Below are 20321 nucleotides of genomic sequence, written 5' to 3' on the forward strand. Positions count from 1 at the left end.
AAGCTGGTACCAACCAAAGGTCATGAGTGAGCCCATGATTTGATAATTATAACAGTATCATTTCCTAGTGCTGAATCACCTTATATTCCAATCATAAACTTTATCATAACCCCTCTTTTTCCCACTTTTTTTCTTTTCAAAATTACAACTCATTCCCTATAACTTCTTTGAATTGCAACTAGTCATAATCCATTTCACTAATATGTTGCAGCCATAGTGTAGTAGTCCTTATTTGCAAGTCAAGGAATTGTGTGAAGTAGGAACACACATGCCATGACGTACCTTTCTGGATCATATCATTGGTAAAAGATAATTTTTGTGTTTGAAATAAATATTTGGAAAATTTACTCTTTTTATAATAAAGAAAAGTTAATTATGATATGTTTTTTTTGTCGTTATAACCAAATTAAATGTTTAGTCTCATGTAATGAGAGATTAAAATCTCATATTTGTACACACTATTTGATTATGTCTAAAAGGAAAACCAAAAGGAAAAGAACGATAATTCTTACCATAACTATTGTCAAAATTACACATACCATTCACATCATTTTTGTCATTTTCTTAATAGTGATTCTAATTTATAATGTTTGCCTCGATTAGATCAACCTGCAAAATTTAAAATTCACAAGTCATAATTCTAAATAAGTATGGCAAGGTCAACTATTGTAAAACACAAAAAAAAAAAAAAAAAATCTGAGAAAAAAGTAAAATGAATAAATTATGAAGTCTGAAAACTATAATTTAGCTACCTCAATGTATTGTAAAAGTTAGTGGAAATATGTCCATGCTAATTTGATGCAGTTAAGTGTTTCAAAGTAAGATGATTATGTCTCCATGAAATACTAGAACCATGTAATAGTTTAAATATAATGTAATAAGTTTTAAAACTTGATTTTAATTACCAATCTATTACTTTTTAAGAAGTATGAGAAGATTTTGTGTGCAATGACCAAAACTAGCAATATGTTTAACATGTAGCTGACAGTGACACTTGTGTTAAAAAATAATACTGTAAAAGTTTAAGTGATTTATTACAACATTTAAGTCATGCTTTTGTTTTTCAAAGATTGTGTATTTAATTTGATTATGTTAATCTGTCATTTTTATTATTAAAATAATAACTGATTTAATTTTATTGTCTAGATGTTTTTTTACAAATGTTATGTTTATGAAGGACACATTACGCTAATATAGAGAAATGCTTCATAATTAAAAGTCCCACTATAAAAAAAATTATGAAACCATTAAAATTTATTTGTATAAAGAACTGTAATTTCTTTTTCATAAATAATTAATAATAATATTGTTATTATTAGTATATTATTATAGCACACAGTAGTTGATTTGTTTTGTAATTGAAAGGGCATGAAAAAGCTGGGTTGGTTTGCATTCAAAATTGCCTTTCTGTAAAGCTGTATCTTTTGACTTGTGTCGTTTTCTAATACATAATCCCTGCCGTGGGGTTTATTGATTTTTTTGTGCCATAATTATTGCAAAAGCTAGATAACCAAAATCCAAGGCACTTGTCGATGCCCAACCATAGATTTGACAACTTCACCCTTACACGGGACCCATCTCCAATCTAAGCACCATGCATTTAACCCTGAATTCAACCAAAATTTTCAAGTTCCACGTAATAAAAAAAATCATTTTAATTTTTTCTCTGAGTGTTAATCGGATATATGGATATAGTTCTTTTCACTCAATAACGTTAAATTTTCTTTGACGTATTGAACGATATTTCACCACTATGGTATTTGTATTATTTATACGTTATTGTCACATGTTTCTTCTCTCATTCGTTACCTCATTTTCTTCCTTCTACGTGGGTCTTGAAAGCTTCTTCTACGGTGTTTACTCTTCTGCCATTAGCATTGTTGTAGCACTCCTAATCGGTGATATCACTGAGGCCATTGTTCTCCTTCCTTGCATAAGATTTCTTCGTTTCAAATCCTACCGTTATCGACACCAATTTTCCCTCCTTGTGTGGGCTTCTTCTTCCCTTCTAAATCATGTAGAGCTTTTTCCTTCTTTCTTCCCCTTTAAATCGTGTGAGGCTGTCTCTTCATCTCTAAATCGCAAATTGGATCGAATGCGAAAAGTTATTTACTTTTGTGATATTCACATGAGTTTCATCATCTACCTCTTAATTTTTTTAAGACATTTCTTTTTTCAAGTTAAAATGGAGTTGGTGTAAATTTCCATATATGTGATATGTGAGATAATATTAGATATTCACATGGTCAATTATTTTCATAGATGGAGTTCATTCTTCAATCAATTTTTTAATTGTTGCATAAATTTTGATACCGTAATCTCATATAATTGAGAACAATTTATTATGACAATTACCCTATGATGAACAAAGATCTTTATAAATTTCACATGTGCTCTATGATTTTGGTCATCAAATATGCTCTCTTCTATCGTACATACCATCAAAGTTTAGAAAGTGAGGGTTTGAAACTGTAAAACACATTACATGACACTTTCTCGTGATTATCCTTTGGGATTCTTTATTTGTGTATTTTCCTTGTGTTTGATGTGAGACTTAATATTATTGGCGTTGGAGGTGTCGCCATTGATGAGGTGATGCTAATCCACAGTTGGGCGTTGCTGTTATGAGTATAAAAAGGTCTCAGAGCATAAGCTCTAAGGAGTTCAAGATTTGCTTTGTGTATTCATGTAATGTGGAACAATACCACTTGCTTATGGAGATTGACACCAATTTTTTGGAGAGTGGTTGTGCGGACAGTTAAGCCACAATGTCCTTATGCGCATATGTGATCACACACTCTCTTAATCCTGGTGAGATCTAACAAATGTGATGAATTGTTCACTAATAACCTTTAGTAAATCTCTCACATTGTCATTTTAATCAATAGAACCCCGAACACCTGCAAAAAATTAATCTTTATTAACGTCGCAAAGTGACAATTTAACCTCTCACTTTTCATAGAGATCAACATATGGAGGTCTCAGTAATAATGGTGATTCTAACCCAAATGGAGAAGAACTTTCTCATTCCAAAACTTATAATTATTCATTTTTTAGTTTGGGAAAACCATAATGGATATAAGGAATATTCACAAATTGAGAAACTGCAAATTTTTAAAATGCATGCTCATCATCATAATTTGAAACTATAACAAACTTCATGTTTTACCAATGCAAACATGTAATAATAAATGAATATAGTGAAATAAAATTTGTTTGTGAGCTAAAGTCTTACTCAATTAGACTCATAATATTATATTTTACAGATGAAAACACATGTCTTAATGTCTTAATGAATGAATCTAGTGACATAAAATTTGTTGTGGGCTAAAATCTTACCTAATTAGACTCATATAACCAATGATAAAATTATTATGTTTTATCGATGCAAATACACGTCTTAATGAATAAATCTAGTGACATAAAACTTGTCTGTTGTTTGTTAGCTAAAGTCTTACTCAATTAGAATCATATAACCAAATGATAAAACTAACTATTATGTTTTACCGTTGCAAACAAACGTCTTAATGAATGATTCTAGTGACATAAAATTTGTATGTGGGATAAAATCTTGCCTAATTAGATTCATATATCCAAATGATTAAACTATTATGTTTTATTGATGCAAACACACGTCTTAATTATGCTTTATCCATGCAAGCACACGTCTTAATGAATGCATCTAGTGACATAAAACTTGTCGGTTGACTAAAGTCTTACTCAATTAAAGTCATATAACCAAATAATAAAATTATATTTTACCGATGTAAACACACGATCTAATGAATGATTCTAGTGATATAAAACTTGTTTTTGGGCTAGAGTCTTGTTTAATTAGACTTATTTAACCAAATGATAAAATTGTTAGACTATGTTCCTTTACTCAATTTCAACGGGCAATTTGAGAAATATAATTCAATCTTAATGAATGAATCTAATGACATAAACTTGCGCGTGGACTAAAATCTTACTTAATTAGACTCATATAATCAAATGATAAAACTATTATATTTTATTTTCCCAGAATTTCAAATATTTAAAATAAATATTTGCCTCAAAGTTATTTATAATACAATCAAAATAAATAATAATATTCATTACATAAATTAAATATACAACATATAATTTATATCAACATATATTATGTACACAACCTTATAGTATGTAAAAAAAACATATAATACGTAGACAACCTTATAACTCTTTTTTATTCAGCTTTATATGAAGGAGTTCTTTTATCAAATCATATGTCAATTCATAATCAACTCATTCAATAATTCAAAAAAAGGCACAACTTGACCATCACACCAGAAAATATTTCACATTAAATTATGAATATAGAACAAAGTTATATAGTTCTCATTATTTCAACAAAATAGTGTTGGAAATATTTTAATATAATTTAAAAAATAAATAATTAAAATAAAATAAAAACTTACTGTTACTCATGTTTTAATAGACCGTTAATTTGGGTTAATATTTTTTATAGCTAATGACTATATTTTTATTACTATTTACTTCTTTGTCTCCCTTTTCTACCTATAAATACCACCTAGATGCACAGGGAGAGAAACAACAACAGAGACAACAAACACTAGAGTTTTCTAGAATATGTTTTTCTTTTCTTCTCTATATTATCTTTAAGACAATGATGTTCATAAGATTCGGAGATCCTTCACTGCACTCGATCGATCTGACGGGTTGTTGTATCTTGGGAGAGAAACACATGATTTGAAACACATATGAATGTGTATTTGTTTAGCCCTTTGTAGTATGTGTGTTTTCTCTCTAAGGATAGCGCTATGCTTGTCTCAATCCAGAATATTTCTACTCATTTTCTCATCTATTTTCTTATCTCTTATTGTTATTATAATTGTTGATCTCTGATTAATATTCATTGTTTTATATATATGTCTTAGTATTATTATTGATTTAATAAATATTATTAAATCATTTTGTATTTTTATTATTACTAGTATTATTTGAGTAATCATTTTCTAACATTCTTAGAGAGAAAACACTTATCTTGTTATTTCTATTTTTTGATTACTCATCTGTATTCATTTCTAAAATTAAAAACAATGTAGAGCTGAAGATTGAAAACACATTTGATCAACTAATGTGTTTCTTATGGTTATAATTAAATCAGTCTCAACTAAGCCTAAAAATTGATGTGTATATCGATAAATATCTAGAGATGTTTCCTTCAAATTATAAATTGATTAAATTTGTTTGTGATACCTCTAATACTGTTTTGCCATCTAGTGATAACATTATTTGTGTTTCTTCTAGTTATGACAATATGTCCAATTTCTTGAAATGATTGAAGGATAATGTAAATTGGATATTGATTTTGGTGACAAAATTAACTATTGGTTATGGTTATGTTTTAACCTTGGATGAAATTGTCCTATCATGGAAATATGTTAAAAAATTGTTGTTTTGTCATGATCTACTATGCAAGCATAAATTATTCCTTTTTCCGATGCATCCTGACAATCAAATTCTTATATTTAAAGTTCCTAGTAAAAATTTCAATGAAATTGACATATGAGAATGATAGACAAATATATTAGAAACTGAATTATTCATGGTATTGTCTTTCTTGACTTTGTCAGGTTGGAAAAAAATATTGCAGATCTACTTATCAAAAGGTTGATGCATCAACAACAAGTATTTGAGTCGTCGAGGGGAATGAGATTATAGCCCATAAATTAGTTGCAACAATGGACACCTATCTTCACATGAATGGCGATCCGATGGAATGAAGTTCAATAGGTAACAATGAAGTTGTTGTTGACTAAAGTACACCAAATAATTTAATTAAATTTTATGTATCATTCCTATGGCGAGGTGTATTATAAATTGTGGCAATAATAAGATTGAGGTATGTGCATTATTATGCTTATTTTATAAAATACCTCTTAATAAACCCAATGGTTCAGGTATGTGCATTATTTTATAAAATACCTCTTAATAAACCTAATGACAATTATTGTAGGGGTGTGAGTCACAAACCACTCTTTGAGGGTTTACCTAGTGAGTGTGATGGTGGGGCCGCCATTGTGAGACATGGACAAGTCTCTAAGTGACACTCATGAAACAAGATACATGCACAAGGCCGTAACATGCACCCATTGATTAGAACCTATGATGAACAACGATATTATATGTGTTATTTACTAAAACCCGATCACAGGGGATGTACCTCAAGGCAATTAAGTCTCTGCATTTTCTCGGATGGAAGTTTATAAGCACTAGATGTAAGGGTCAGACCCGGAAGGTTTCTTACACTAAACTACAATATTTTGTTTTAAAAGATAATATAATATATTTTATTTTATTTTATTTTTTAAATTATGTGGGGGATTGTTGAAAATATTATAATATAATTTAAAAAATACATAATTAAAATAAAAAAAAACTTACTGTTACTCATGTTTTTAAAGACCTTTAATTTGGGTTAATGTTTTTTATGGCTAATGACTATATTTTTATTACTATTTACTTCTTTGTCTCCCTTTTCTACCTATAAATACCACATAGATGCATAGGGAGAGAAACAACAATAGAGACAACAAACACTATAGTTTTCTAAAATATGTTCTTTTTTTCTTCTCTATATTATCTTTAAGACAATGGTGTTCATAAGATTCGGAGATCCTTCACTGCACTCGATCGATCTGACGGGTTGTTGTATCTTGGGAGAGAAATGCATATGATTTGAAACACATATGAGTGTTATTTGTTTAGCCCTGTGCAGTAAGGGCGTTTTCTCTCTAAGGATAGCACTATGCTTGTCTCAACCCATGATTTTTCTACTCCTTTCCTCATCTATTTTTTATCTCTTATTGTTATTATAATTGTTGATCTCTGATTAATATTCATTGTTTTATATATATATATATATATATATATATATGTCTTAGTATTATTATTGATTTAATAAATATTATTAAATCATTTTATATTTTTATTATTACTAGTATTATTTGAGTAATCATTTTCTAACAAATAGAAGGTACCTTTTTAATTCATCTTCAACCTCAATAATCAGCACCCCACTGTCCAAAAATTGGTGTCAATTGCCATAAGCAAGTGACAACGTTTCACATTACATGAGTACACAGAACAAATCTCAGACGCCTTAGAGTAATTCTGACAAATCCTCAAAGGGTCACAATGTCGGTGCTATGACATCTTTTGTACCCATAACAACAACGCCCAACACAACATTGGATTAGTGTCACTTCGACCCTTCATCAATAGCTACACCTCCAACATTGATAATATTAGGTTTGACATCCAACTCAAAGAAAAAACACAATAAAGAATAAAAAATGATAACCACGATAGATTCAAAACAAGGCAAAGGTATTTAATTTTGCTCTAATATCAAATGTAAAACTAATGCGAAAAAAAAAATACTAACCTTCAGCCATTGCCAGTGTCACCTTTAATGTGTTTTTTCGTTTTAAACCCTCACACTCTAAACTTTAATGGTATACTATACGGTAGAAGAGAGCATATTTGATGCCCAAAGCACAAAGCACCTGTGAAATTTACAAAGTTCTCTACCCATCACAAAGTAGTTGCCATCATAAATTGTTATCAATTATATAAGATTACAACATCAAAATTTATGCAAAAATTATAAAATTGATTGACAAATGAACAACATATATGAAAATAATTGACCATGTGAATATCTCATACTACCCCACATATCACATATTTGAGAAATTTCCAACATTCTATACTCGCATGTTAATGGACGAATACGAGTATCATAAAATATGTACTCGTGGATATCCGTACTCGCTAAACTCTCTCTATATACATACACCAAAATTTTAACCTTTCAGATTTTTGCATTTGGGATCTCGCGTCTTTGATGCAAGATGTGGGAATAGGAAAACTAGGTTTTAATTAGGATTATTTTTTCATAGGATGTGATATGAGTCAAAATATTGATTTTAAATTAAAAAAAAATAAAAAAAAATACGATTAAATATTAACACATTGATTTTAAATGTGTTATTTTTTTATGAATTGATTTTATTGTGTTGAACATCTTTAAATATTTTCTTTTGTAATTTTTTTTGGATTTGTATGAAAATTCACATTTTTATTAAATATTTTTGTTTAGGGTTATAATTAGCTAAAAATGACAACGAAAATTTTAAGGATAAAGACTAATTTTAAAATTTTATATGAGTGATATTAGTTTTCATCCTTACAAATTTTGTTCTAATTTTAAAATAATTATAACTTTAAACAAAAAATATTTAATAAAAGTGAGAATTTTAACAAAAACATTATTGTAACTTTTATATAAAAATTAAATTTAATCCTAATTTCGAGAGAGACAAAATTGCTCAATTTTAAATAAAATTGAGACTAAATCGAACAAACACAATAAATATAGGGACTATATTGAATATAAAACATTGATTCTAGTACGTGACATGCTGCTGCGTTAACACGTAAACATTTTTTTCAAAAATAAATAAAAAATATAACAGCATTAACACGTAAACATTTTTTTTAAAAATAAATAGAAAATATAAAGAACCACGAAGTAGCACATGATACCATTAATGATTTAAACGATATTAAAAAAAGACTAAATTAAACAAAATTGACAAAAATTTAAACTAATTCGAAAAAAGAAAAATTAAGACTAAGACGAAAATTGGAAAAAAAATATTTTAACCTTATTATTAATAAAAATGATAACAGCGTCGGTCCTCTGGATTAGTGAGCAAAATGTTGTAAACAACCAAAAATTAATATAAAAAATTGTAAAATAGAACAAGAAAATAATAAATGAATTACAAATTAACTTTTTAGGATTGTTTATTAGTTGTAACTCCAAGCTACATTGACTTCGTTATAATAATTCTCTTTTATTTATTTTCAAATATCAAAATCAATTTATTTTTAGGAGATAACATATACATAATACTAAAAACTCACAAAAAAAATCTAAATTTCATTTTATTCTATTTACAGTTTACTAGAATTTATTTTTTTTTTGTATTTTTTATCGTCATTCTTGAATCTTTAAAATATATTAATAAAAACTAATTTTAATATTTAAAAATATATTAAATATTGATATTTTTTTAATGTTTGAAATATATTAATTGTTTAATATATTGATATGAATGTATTTTAAAAAATATACAACAATATACTATCATTAAAAAAACAACTAACACTTGGTTACAATTAATCCACATCTCAACTACTTTATGACAACTCTCTTCACATTAATAATATTTAAAAAAAACAAATATGACATCTCTGTATATGCATAAAATGTTCATGTGCACTAGTTGTCATGAAAACTTCCAATAGTAAATTCTCTGTTATCAGCATCAAGCACAGACTTTAGTCCCCACCATAACCAACATGCCACAAACCAAATCATCTTATCACCAACCATTCACCATACTGTTCAAATAAGCTTCATTCACATTATTACCCGTTGTTTTCTTTCTACACCCCAACTGTTACTGCAATTACCATTTTACCCCTATAAAGTACATATTAAATAAATAATAATTATTATACGTGTAATACAGGATGTATGAAATCTGGGACACACAAAATTACTAAATTCGGTTAATGAAAATTTAAATAATTAGATTTCGAAATACGATAAAATTATGTAAATTCTGAAATTCGATTTTATTTGTGCGTATGGTTTATGAATGTGGTATGCTTTTCTCGGATCCGGAACGAATTTTGAAAACCTGCAACTATACCCTCAAAAGAATTAATTGGATTTTTTATTTATTTCATTAGTTCTTCCGGATCATGCTATCCGATTTGTTATTACTAAGAAGGTAAAATAAGAAAAAAGGACAAGTTTGGAGTTACATGAAGAAAAAAGTGGGGTGTCAGAAGAAGCGCTCTTATTAACAAATCCATGTTTGAAAATATGGTCAAGCGCAAAACCCAAATAGACTCTCACTTTATATCGTCTATTGAAAAAATTATTTTGCCAAACTAAGAAAAAAGTAATTAAGGATATATCCATATGATTTTGAATGCATATATTTAAGTAAGAAGAAGTTAGAACATCACATATTACTAAAAAACACTCATATTTTCTATCAATTTTGTTTCGAATTTTTTTATAAGAAATACTTACAAAATTTGTTGTGAAATTATTACCAATTTTTTTGTAATATATTTTGTATAAAACACTTTTTACAACAAATTTTATAGGAAATACTTACAAATTTTATAATTTTGTAAAAAATAATGATTCATGAAAGAATTACCTGCCAATTAAGATTTTTAAAAAAAATGACACAAAAAAATATTTTTTTGTAAATTTTTTCAACAAATTTACAAGAAAAATATCATGTAATATGTGAATTTTTAGTAACGATAATTATTACCTTGAAACTAAAGAAGAAAATATAAAAAATATAAAAAGAAGTGACAGAAAGAGAGCATTTGTTTAGTGAGCTCAAATATAAAAGCACCAAAATGATATTCTTGTTTGATAAGTTATTTATTAGATAATATCATTTGTCTTTACAGAATAATTTGATGAGATATTTTAAAATAATTTATTTTAAAAGTTTCTAACTTATAATTTATAGTAACTTTAATTACCTTATATTTTGTAGTTTATTTAATTTTTTTATTACTGTCTCTTATATTTTAAATATAATTTCTTTTTATCTTTTTACATATTATATTTTGAAATTTTGAATTGCAGACATTGAATATTTTTTAATTATTACAGTAATTTCATTATTTTTTGATTAATTTTTAATTTTTTATATATGTCAAATAAAAAAATAATTAGTATAAGTTAAATTGAGAAATAATAAATAAACTTCTAAATAAATAAAAGTTAAATTAGATTAATGTTCATCGGATTAATTGGTTTAAATAAAATGACTTGTGTATTTTTCTCACATAACTTAGATATGATGATACTTTAAGGTAGCTTAGATGACAATGGTGGAAGTTAGATGAAGAACAAGAACAAAGTATTGAAAAACAAAATAAAAACAAGTATGAAATGGGAAAGGTAAATGAACTTAGGAATATGGAAGAACATTATTGAAAATGGAGAAAACTTCATGTTCATGATAATCTTAAGGAAGAATCATTATTTGAACCATAAGAATCATTATAAAACTTTAACCTTGTATTTGGATAGAGCATTTCAACAATACTTAGAAATTGAAATGCTTTGTATTTGAATTATTTGTAATTAAATTTCATTCATTTTTTAAATAACTTGTTTGGATAAGGAAATTAAAATACCTTACATTTCAATTTCTTGTTTGAAAAAAAAGCTTGAATTTATTGTGAGATAAAATTTAATTTTAACAATATTTATTTTACGCTTAATTATGTTTTGAGTTCATGATAAATTTGGAAACATGCTCGACAACCCAGATGGGTCAGGCAGACCCAACTACGCAACCGAATTGGTTAGACCCGATGACCCACCCGAGCTGGACCGACTGGGTGGCCCGATGATCTAGAGGCTTGACGGCCCATACTGCACGATTGTGTCGTCAAGTTCGTCAATATGGCCCAGTCAAACTCGTCTAGGTCATTGGCCCAATGCTCCAGACGGGTCCGACGACCCGGGCGGGCTCGACGACCTGGACGGGCCCGACCAGTTGAACGAGCCCGACAATCCGGACGAGACCGAATACCCGGACGGACCCGTACACCCAGACGAGCCCAAAGACCCGAACGGGTTCACGACTAGGATGGGCCCGAGGACCCGGACGGGCCCGACCACTTAGAGACGTCCAACGACCCGGAAAGACCCGATGACCTAGACGGGCTCGAGACCCAAACGGGCGCGTAAACTCGTACGAGCCCTTTCAAACCGTCAGGTCCGTCCGGATAGTTTGGCCCATACGAGTCATCGGGCCCGTCTGGATCGTCTGGGTCATCGGGCCCGTCCGGGTCGTCGAGCCTGTTTGGATTGTTATACGTGTCCAAGTCGTCGGGTTCGTCCGGGTCCTCGGGCCCATCCTAGTTGTCGGACCTGTTTGGGTCTTCGGGCCCATATGGGTGTACGGGCCAAATGATTTGGAAGGGCCCGTCTAGGTCGTCAGGCTCGTCAAGGTTGTTTGGCCCGTCTAGGTTGCTAGGTCCGTCCGGATCATCGGGCTCGTCTGGATCGTCGGGCCCGTTTGGGTCATCAGACATGTTTGGGTCATCAGGCCTGTTTGGGTCATTAGGCCCGTCTGGTTCTTCGGGCCCTTCCGGGTCATCGAGCACGTCCCGATCGTCGGCCCCGTCCGGGTCGTCGGGCCCGTTTGGGTCGTCGGGCATGTTCGGGTCGTCAGGTCTGTCCGGGTCATTGGGCACGTTCGGATCGTCGTGCCCGTCCGGATCGTCTAGAATGTGAGGTTGAGTGAGAAGAATTTCAAATTCCACCTATTTTGAGGGTATTTGAATTTCTACAAATTTAGTTAATTGAAATCCTTCAAAAAAATGCTTGCATTTGAAATGCTTTTTAATTTCTCTATCCAAACAAAACATTTCATTACAAAGAAATCTAAATTCTTCAAAAAAATGAATTGCTTCATTAAAATACTCTATCCAAACATACTCTAAGAAAATTGATCACTTTCCAATGTTCTCAAGAATTTCTCTCATTCTCAAATATTATAAAACAGTGTTTGTACAAAGGATGGGATAACCATTCGAAACCACTCTCGTTGGTAAATAAAATTTACAAAAGGAGGGAAAAATAAATTTTAAAATTGAAAAACCTACATCTAGATCAATGACTATTGATTTATACTTCCTATATTTTAGTCACACTTCCTATACACAGAATCACACTTGTCATGCATAGTTTCTTCCCTTTTATTTTGACTTGCTTTGAGCAAAAGTGTTTGGGATCTATAAGGACTTAAGTTCTTTAAAATGCCCAAGCTAAAGGTTAAAACGGGATGGTTCGAGCCGAAGATCAAGATGGATCAGCTCGAGTGAAAGGTCGTGATTGACCAACCTAGGCCAAAGGTCAAGACGAATTAACTTGAGCTGAAGGTCAAGACAGATGGGTCCAAGTTGAAATTCGAAACATGTTAGCTCGGATGAAAGGTCGATAATGCAACATTTGCATTCGTGTCATTATGCTCTCCTATCATCGATTTTGTCTTGAATTGTCATGTTTCTTGTAGATACCACTAGATCTTCTAAGTACACCTTGAACCCATGGTTGGTGCTGTTAGTCTCAAAACCAACGCAACAAGTGCACCGATTACAAGGTAGCATAATAAATATTTTATCATTCTCTCTTAAGGGACTCGTGCAATACATGAAAACTCTTCCATTCACAAATCAATTAAATAACAAAGATCACAAAAACACAATAGAAACTCATTTTGTATTTTTATTAAACAATTGGTGTGTAAGAATAATTTAACATAGTGTATTTACAATTTGTCAAGACTAAACTTTATTAACTTCATTCTCATGCATCACCAATCACCTCAATTGCATAATCATGTTAAAATCAATGCACAAATATACTCAAATCTTATCCCTAATGACTTTGAGCCTATGATAAGTCATCAAGTTTCAATCTTTTGAATCCACAACAAGTGAAATCATACATTATTTTCAAGAGTCTAAGATTACTAATGAATCCAGTTTTTTCCTAGATACAAGCATCCATTAGGTATTCAATTTCAAGTCTAGATTCTAAAGATACTTCCCAACACCCCAAGAATAATAAATCAAGCATGAAAACAATCCACATCAAGCCTTAAGCATGGAAATCAAATACTAACTTGAATTGGAAAAACATGTATATATTAACAATATAATTTTACACAAGAATTCAATGTTTTACATCTAATATCAACAAATAGAAATAGTTCTCCATGGTGGAGAACCTAGGGTTCTACAAAAAGGAAGAATAGGAAGAAATTGAAACAATAAAGTAGAAGCAACCTTCTCCTATGAGTCTTAGCGACTGCTCCATGCTCTAATTGTGTCTCTCATTCGTATCTCTGCCTCCAATTTCGTAGCATATCATCATCTCCAACCCAAAAGGGAAAAAAATCTCTATGGATGAAGGAGACCTAAGAAGGAGAAAGAAAAGTTTCCCAACACCCCTAGTAGCCTCTAAGAGCCTCTCCCAAGCACCCAATGTATTTTTCTTCGTGAAAAATGAGAAGAATTCCTAAAACTCTAGTAGAAACATGATTAAATACCCATCTTCATGTATAAGAGTCGACATTCTTGCCCAATGGCTTCATTTTCGCCTAATAAGGCCTAAAAATCTATGTGCTTTGACTTGTACATCGTTGGGCGAGCCATATTTTTTTCAAGTGACTCAAATATTGTAGGTTTGGTCTGTCATTTTTACCCAACGAGAAGCCAACTTGCCCAACGAGTCATCAGGCACCCAGCGGTGGTTTTTTGGTCGTTCGAGGGTGGTCCATGGTAGTATAACTCTACAGGTGAGTCCTTTCTTAATGTTTATAGCGCTTGGTGCGCTTTTAGTGTCCATCGGCGTGGGTATTTCTCTAAAATCCATTCTTTCTTGTCCAATCATGCTTTCTCGAGTTTGAATTTGTTTTCCTCCACTAAAATTGCTTCCTATTAACTTATTTCACACACTCAAAATAAATATTAGAGGTAAACAACCATAAAACAACTAAAATACAAAATAATGCAAAAACAAGATAAACTTGAGGATTGAATAAGATAAAAGTTATGGAGAAGTTGATTTTATTCTCAAAACTTATCACCAATAAAAGGCAGAAAATAACGTTATCAAGTGCTAAATGTTCTTGTATGGAGTTAAATTGTTCTGTATGATCATGTATGCTCCTCTATGATGCATAGATACGATACGTTTATCATATACGACACGTATCCGATACGTCGACACATTTATTTTGAAAATAATAGGATACGATACGTAATAGATACACGATATATGAATATTGAAAAAATATACAATAATTCTTAAAAATATAATAAATATATGATTGTTATTACGTGAGTCGAAATTAAAATTATATTACTAAAGTTGTCAACATAAAAAATTATAATTTATTATCAGAAAAGTACTACTACAAAAAAATTCTTAAATAATGACCAATTTTAGTAACAAAAAATATGTTAGACCAATTTTATAATTAGAGACCAATTATTTTGGTAGCTAAAATCTTGGTAACTAATGTTAATGACCAATTTAGAAACCAATTATTTTGATAGTCAAAACCTTGATAGTTAATGTTAGTGAAAAATTTAGAAACAATTCATAATAAAGATTATTTTACTTATCAATTTAGAGATCAATTATAATTTTTGGAACTATTTTAGTTGTCAATAATTTTTAGTTTTTAAATTGGTATCCAAATTGGTCACTATATAGTGACTAATTATTTGTTGTCACAAAAATCGATCATTATTCAAATATTTTCTTGTAGTTTACTATGATTTTATAAAGTAGAAACTTCATTGATAAGTATCGGTAAAGTATCCTAATGTATCGGATACAGATATGTGTTGGACACGGATATGTGACCTAAGTTGAAGTATCGATGCATCATAGGTGCTCCTACTCCAATATCTGAGATAATCCTTTGTAGCTATTGATTAAACTGGAGGGGGTGAAATACTTGCAGACACTCTGAGGCTCAAGTTAATGATATGACTAAGGTGACAAGTATATGTATATAAAACTAAAGGTAGTCCTTTCCCTTTTATATACCTTATTATTTGTACCCTTACTTAGCTAGGCTTGCTATATATATTTTAGGAAGGTTTAAGATTACAATAAATACCATGTTGTAACATTAAATTGACATATTATTATTTTGTGCGGGTCAAAATGATGCTAGCTAACTTGATTTGATATGACCTTTGCTTGTGTACAGTGACTTTAGTTGTAGAGGAATGATTCCAGTCCTATATAATAAAAAAACTTGAATCTTATCTAAATAAAATATATACAATATATAAACTTAAATTATAAATAACTCTTAAATAATTAACATTTATCTTACTAATAACTTTATTTTTTATCACTTAATTTTTCTAAAATACTCAAATAAAATGTATCTGATATCATATGATATCTATACCTACCTATCAATAAGGAGATAATTAAAACATGTATGTATCACCCATTGACATTCATTACGCATGTATATATACGCGTCTAGTCTCATTTGATACTTGAATTTGGTTTCTTAGATTAAGTATTTATGTGATTTTGATATCTCAAAGTTTTAAAAGATATATATATTTTTTTTCAAAACTCTAGTTAGAATTTCAAGAAAAGATGATATTTATCTTATATCCTATAATACTATGTCAAAATATAGATCCAATTGCCTCTAATTTAGTCTTGTCTCATTCTATAATGGAACATAATTGTGTTGTGTATCGACGCAATGAACTTAACTCCTCACGTTGGAATTAGTTATGTTCCTCTTTCTCTCTCATACAAATCGAGACAATGTTACAACTTTTGTCCATTTTACTCGCCAGCTTATGTGGGAACATAAAAAAAATATCATCATCCAAATTTGTTCCTATACTGGCCAAAACACCTCTCCACGGTGTCTCTTTGTTTCTTTGGTTTGTTAAGCCCCATTAGATGCATGGCATTTGGGTTTTGATGGGGTTTGGATCTTCATTTGGGTTGTGTTTGATACCTTGTCCTTCTATTCTCGAACCTCATTAGAATTTGTTTTCTTCTTCATCCCCTTTGTTAAAACTTTCTTCTTAAACAACCCAAATTAGAGTTTTTGGAGCTCCTGTTCTTTTCATTTCAGTTTGTAAAATATGTTTTTCTTTGCGGTTACGGGGAGGTAAATAGATAAGGAAGCTTCTGTTGATGGATTGAAAATTTGGAGTCTCTAGGGTTTTATTTAAATTGAATCTATCTTAAGGTCCTTCTTTTTTTTCTCCTTGAAAAAATTAAAATTTTCGTTTTTAGTATTTGTAGAGAAATGAGTTGCTTTTCATGTTTTTCATCAAGTAAAGCAGCCAAACATTCTAACAATGGAAAGAAGGTACATCAGCCTGCTTCTCATTCTCCTAAAGAATCAGCTCACTCCCAAAAAGGTGAAATCATTTGAACAACAAATATAAATCATCAACTTTTATTATATACTTGTCATTTACATATAGATTTTAACAAAAAAAAAAAATTTAACACTAAATATGTTTTTAGTCTCTAAACTTTGATGTAAAATTGAAACTTGTTTTATATTAAATTTTGATACAGTTTGGTTTCAAACTAATATAGTATCATAACTAATTATGTTAAATTATTTTGATATGTCAAACAAGTCTCATGTTGACGTTTGAGTTGTTTATACAACTTGACATATTTTAAGTTTGAGGACCTAAATATATCAAAGTTTGAGACAAATACAAATTTTAATTTTAAATCTAAATATAAGAATTAAAAACATATCCAACCTAAAAGTTTATCTCACGAGGGATTCTTGATGCAAACTTTTTTACTTACAGAGAATCACAATAGCAAGGCAAAGACAAACCATCAAACAGAACCTAAAATAAACAAGGAGGTCAATAAAGATAACGGGAACCACAATATTGCTGCTCAAACCTTCACCTTCAGGGAATTGGCTAATATCACAAAGAATTTCAGGCAAGAATGCCTAATAGGAGAAGGTGGTTTTGGGAGGGTTTACAAAGGAAAACTTGAAAAAACCAACCAGGTAGGACAATGGCCCTTTATTTTGCAGCTATATTATTAAGTATATTAGTTTTTTTTCTCTGCTGATATCGATGAACTTTTGAAGAACATGCCTCTGACATCTGTAATTTAAATATGCACAGGAAGTAGCTGTGAAGCAACTTGACAGGAATGGATTACAAGGAAACAGAGAATTTCTTGTTGAAGTTCTAATGTTGAGTCTTTTGCACCATAAAAATCTGGTGAATCTAATTGGATATTGTGCTGATGGAGATCAAAGATTATTGGTCTATGAGTACATGCCATTGGGATCCCTTGAGGACCATCTTCTTGGTATAAGATTCTCCTTAATTATTTCTTTTGTTGTGTCATTTGTGTTGAAATCTAAAATTTATCTTTCCAAAACTTCCCAGCATGATTATAAATATTTCCTTGAACTTTGTTGCAGATCTTGATCCACGACAAAAGCCTCTAGAATGGTTCCACAGAATGAAAATAGCTTTGGATGCTGCAAAAGGTCTAGAATATTTGCACGACAAAGCCAATCCTCCAGTGATCTACCGTGACTTGAAATCATCAAACATCTTATTGGACAGAGAATTCAATGCAAAACTCTCCGATTTTGGACTTGCAAAGTTGGGTCCTACAGGAGACAAATCTCATGTATCTTCAAGAGTAATGGGTACTTACGGATACTGTGCTCCGGAATATCAAAGAACTGGTCAGCTAACTGTAAAATCAGACGTATACAGCTTTGGAGTAGTTTTGCTTGAATTGATCACCGGAAGGAGAGCCATTGACAACACAAGAAAAGCGCAAGAGCAAAATCTCGTTAATTGGGTGAGTTTTTATTCATCTTCGGCATCATAAACAACACCAAAAAACCAACAAAGAAAAGAAAGTTTATAGATGTTGTTTGATTGTGATGAGGTTAGATTTTGGCCTAATTGTTATGAAACGAAACAGGCACATCCAATATTCAAGGAGGCAAACAGATACTCAGAATTAGCAGACCCAGTTCTTGAAGGAAAGGTTCCAGTGAGATCCTTGAACCAAGCAGTGGCAGTAGCAGCCATGTGTTTGAACGAGGAGCCATCAGTGAGACCTTTGATCAGTGATGTTGTGACTGCCCTTAGTTTTCTTGGGACACCCCCAAAGGGTGAAGAGGTCCCAGGAGCATCTCCTGTTCCCATGCCCTCCCCATCACACGATCAACAACAACAACCCACCAATGCCTCTTCCAATCTTCTTGATCAAGACATCGCTGCCATCGAACGCCAAAGAGCAGTTGCTGAAGCCATCGAATGGGGCAACAATTCTAGGAACAAAGCACCGCACCGTCAAACTCCTCCATCTTTGTAAATCCACTGCACTTATATTCTCATAATCTCACTCTACTATGTATATAACTATATGTATACACGTAAATCTCTGGTTTTTCGCCCAAGTCCAACCACAAAAAGGATGTGTCATCACTCAGAACTCCAACGCTGTTTCTACAACACACAAAAACAAAAATCGTGAGCTTTTTCGCTGCAAAGAGTTGGTGTTGTATGATCCATGGCCCCTCTATAAACTTCCGAACGCTGGTATCATCTATTGGGATAAATTTTTTCGGAGTCCCTATGAAGTTGTTATGATGTAGCATTTTCATTCTCAATGAACCATGACAAAAACCAGTTATATAAAAAGTGCATCCTTTTATGTAGTAGTAGAATGGAAAACCTGGTGTGAAGTAATTTACTGCTTTGTAGTGTTAAAATGTATTTTGTTAGATGAACCAAAAGAAAAAATAATTAGTACAAGCTGAATTAATGAGTACTTTAATATAATGTTAAATTTATTTAAATAAATACAAAGCAATAACTAAATATATTTGGAAGTGAGTTAGAAGAAGGGGATTGCTTTCAATTAGGATTATATTATCCTGAAGTGGGTCTGGCATTAAAATATTTTAGTCTCAACTTATCTTGCAATTTTGTAAACATTTAGTCTAAGATATACTAAGATAATTTAGGCCCTATAGATATAGTCTATTTTTATATCAATATTATCTTTTATGAGTCATAGGTATAAATAAAATACTAATTTTTATTTTCTTAAATATAGTTCAGTTCCAACAAGTTAATGCTCATTTACAAATAAGACGGTCTTAAATACATTTTTAAAACTTTTAAATTTTATATGATTATTTTTTAACTTCTAAATATATATCATAAAAGATTCATCTCCACCTTTGTACGAGTGACGGATTTTTATATGGACATAGGAAGACTATGTTCCCAATATTTTTTATATTTATATAATTTTAAATATTTCTTTTAAAAAATTAATATATTTTTAATATATTTTATATATTTGGTATTTTTAAAATCTTTTAAATATCTACATTTATATTTAAAGAAAAAGTTCTCTATTTTTGTCTACATTTATTTTTCTATTTTACCTTTCAAATAATATTTTTAAAATTAAAATAATTATTTTATTAATCTTTTAAGTAACCATTTGTTAATTTAACTGTTATTCTTTTCAATTTGACTGGTTTTTTACAAATAATCATAATAAATAAAAAATAATTACAGTAAAATTATAAAAAATATTTATATTTAATTTTAATAATAAG

The 20321-nt window shown here is 30.4% G+C and overlaps 1 protein-coding gene across 1 annotated transcript; it reads left to right on the top strand.

Moving 5' to 3' along the window:
• The first annotated feature begins 16601 nt into the window (after nt 1-16601).
• LOC114184635 (probable serine/threonine-protein kinase PBL26) lies at nt 16602-19460 on the top strand. Its single transcript, XM_028071951.1, has 5 exons — nt 16602-17097; nt 17509-17720; nt 17842-18031; nt 18147-18538; nt 18665-19460. The coding sequence occupies exons 1-5, from the start codon at nt 16983-16985 to the stop codon at nt 19058-19060; spliced, it is 1305 nt and encodes a 434-aa protein (XP_027927752.1). The 5' UTR covers nt 16602-16982; the 3' UTR covers nt 19061-19460.
• Nucleotides 19461-20321: the final 861 nt, after the last annotated feature.

Source organism: Vigna unguiculata, chromosome 5 (assembly GCF_004118075.2).
Source record: "Vigna unguiculata cultivar IT97K-499-35 chromosome 5, ASM411807v1, whole genome shotgun sequence".
Taxonomy (NCBI): Eukaryota; Viridiplantae; Streptophyta; class Magnoliopsida; order Fabales; family Fabaceae; genus Vigna; species Vigna unguiculata.